The sequence below is a fragment of the Dermatophagoides pteronyssinus genome, unplaced genomic scaffold, assembly GCF_027571235.1.
Source record: "Dermatophagoides pteronyssinus isolate colony J.1.1.1.1 unplaced genomic scaffold, Derpt_VIB-CSIC_2022.12 sq0006, whole genome shotgun sequence".
Classification (NCBI taxonomy): domain Eukaryota; kingdom Metazoa; phylum Arthropoda; class Arachnida; order Sarcoptiformes; family Pyroglyphidae; genus Dermatophagoides; species Dermatophagoides pteronyssinus.
The window spans coordinates 1,611,607-1,614,167 of NW_027461530.1; the positions used below are offsets into that span (position 1 = coordinate 1,611,607).

The following is a 2,561-nucleotide window of genomic DNA, read 5'->3' on the forward strand; positions in this document are numbered from 1 at the left end:
TTACCTTATTATTGGCCAAATAATCTTACCTACAAAATGAATTCGGTGTGGTCTTTTGAAGATAAATTCAATGTCGATTCTCGATTTCTAATTGTTAATCGGTTAGATAACCCATTTTGGGCAAAATTACAATTTTTTAAAAAAGTTTATTGTCATTTTTGACAAAGTCGCTAGTAAATCGGATGAGCGAATAAATATACATTTTTTTGTAATCAATTAAAATAAAATTATAAAAATTTATTTATAAAAATTTTTCGATTAAAAAAAATAAAATAAATATCGAATATTAACAAATGAATGAAATGATGTATTCTTTATGTTTGATTGATCAAGGTATTTTTAAAGTTTCGATTCATTTGGCAGCAAGATGTGTTTGGAAATATACATGGAATTTTTTTTAAAAAAGTTTTACTTGCTGTCCGTAAATTATTTTTTTTTGTAAATGATTTTTGAATAGATAAAAATGAACAAATTTTTTATAAAAAATTTTTAATTTAAAAAAACATTTAAAAACTTGTTGTGTAATTTTTTTAAAAAAAGCCGGAAAAAATTATGAATGAGGTAATTTACTTTTATAAAATGATTATAAATTAAAATAAATATCACATACAATAGAGAATGGAGGAACTTAATTAGTTTTGTTTTTTTTTATAAATTAAAAAAATCTGAATCAACGATATCTTCGATTATCATTACGTGGATCATAATTACGATGACGATGACGATTTGAATTAGAATTTGGATTACTATTATTAAAATCAATTGATGGACGCATACCCATTATAAATTCTAATGGTAATGGTTGATTTGGTGGTTGTTGTTGACGAATACGTTCTAATTCTTCATTCATTTGTACACGTTCATTTTGTCGTTGATAATAACGACGAAGACGTTCAGAATGACGACGATCAAATTCTTCTTCTTCACGTAATTCACGAAACCAATCATTATCAGGTGCAAATTGTCTTCGATGATTTTCTGTACGATTATTATTATTATTATTAACATTAATACTGTTATGTTGTTGTTGTTGTTGTTGTTGATTACTGTTACTATTATCCTGACCATTACGATAACGCCAACTTATCGTTTCATTTCTATTATTATCATTATGTTGATAATTATTTGAATCTTGATTATCATTACCATTATTATTATCACGTTTTATATTGACCATTATTGATGTTGCCTACTATCTACTACTACTATTATTATTATTGTTGAAATTATTATTGCTACTGTTACCACTGCGGTAATCGATATCTGGTTGTTGTTGTTGTAAAATATTTAAAAACATATACAAATAAAACTAACAAATAAATTGTTTTTGATCGAACTAAATATTCAAGAAAATAAAAATCAAAAGAATTGATTGATAGTTTACCTCTTGATTGGCCATTGATTATAATGAACATTATTATTATTATTAATGAACATATTGATCATATGGAAAATTACAAGCAAAAAAATGAATGAATGAATGAACAATAAAACAAATAGAAAAGAAATGTGAAACGAAAAAAAAATTCTATCAAGTTGTCGATTGATGAAAATTTTCAAGTATTTTCATCGTTATATTCTGCACACATTTTTGTTGTTGCTGTTGTTGTCATCGATTTTACCATTGATGGTGATGATAATGATGTTGATAGAATGCAAAAGGATTTGTGATTTGTAAAAGAAATCGATATTCATTATGGTGAATTCTTTTCATTGTTGTTGTTGTTGTTTCACCTGGTTACATAAAAATGAAATTCAAAAAAAAGAAAATTATTCTTGTTAACACTTGATTGATCACACACAAACAGACACTCACTGAAAAAATGGTTCCATTGATTCTATGGGATCTATGGGTGATTCTGATCTGAAACACAAAAAACCATCACCACCACCACCATTGCAAAACAGCCAGAAAATCAAATCAAATTTAATCAGTCAAAAAAAAAAAATACTATTTTCTTTCCTGTAATGATAATGGATATTATCATCATCATCATCAATGATAAATATTTGTTGATGGATGGATGGATCGATTGATGAAATTGATAGTAGCATATATCGAAAAACACAAACACACACTTGATGATAATGTCTATTGACTCTTCTCTAGCTGATATATACTCTCTCTTTCTATATAACGTATATGTTGATAAACAAAACAAAACAAAAATCAGTAAACAGTTACAAACAAGTGATGATGATAATATGATGGATGTTGTTGTGGTATGTGGATGTATGTATGATGATCATTATTGGATAATTTTTCTATTTGGTTGTTGCCTTTACTCGTCATCATAAACATTTGTTATTATCATCATCATCAAAACATTGATCATTATCGGTAGTAGTGGCTGCTGTCGGTTGATTATTGTTGTTGTTTTGAATTTGAAAACAATATTCTCCTGTTTCTTATCAGAATATTTTATCTCTTTTAGATTTATCAAAATATCGATTCTATTCGATTGATATCATTGTTTTGATTTGTATCAGTATTTTCTCTCTTTCTTATCATCCATAAGTTTGATTAAATGAAATTATCAAATATGGTTGAATGAATGATA

At 26.1% G+C, this 2,561-nt stretch overlaps 1 protein-coding gene across 2 annotated transcripts; it reads right to left on the minus strand.

Moving 5' to 3' along the window:
- Positions 1-303: 303 nt before the first annotated feature.
- LOC142645112 (uncharacterized) lies at positions 304-2,046 on the minus strand. Of its 2 annotated transcripts, none has more exons than XM_075820493.1 (3): positions 1,817-2,046; positions 1,385-1,734; positions 304-1,263 (listed from the first exon to the last, which is right to left on the minus strand). In XM_075820493.1, the coding sequence occupies exon 3, from the start codon at positions 1,175-1,177 to the stop codon at positions 671-673; it is 507 nt and encodes a 168-aa protein (XP_075676608.1). In that variant the 5' UTR covers positions 1,178-1,263; positions 1,385-1,734; positions 1,817-2,046; the 3' UTR covers positions 304-670. The 2 variants fall into 2 exon arrangements, with proteins under 2 accessions (XP_075676608.1, XP_075676607.1); XM_075820492.1 differs by having other exon boundaries at positions 305-1,309.
- Positions 2,047-2,561: the final 515 nt, after the last annotated feature.

Bases quoted from the DNA above. Each gene is read 5' to 3' on its own strand.
- LOC142645112 (XM_075820493.1), bottom strand. From the start codon at position 1,177: ATGGTCAATATAAAACGTGATAATAATAATGGTAATGATAATCAAGAT.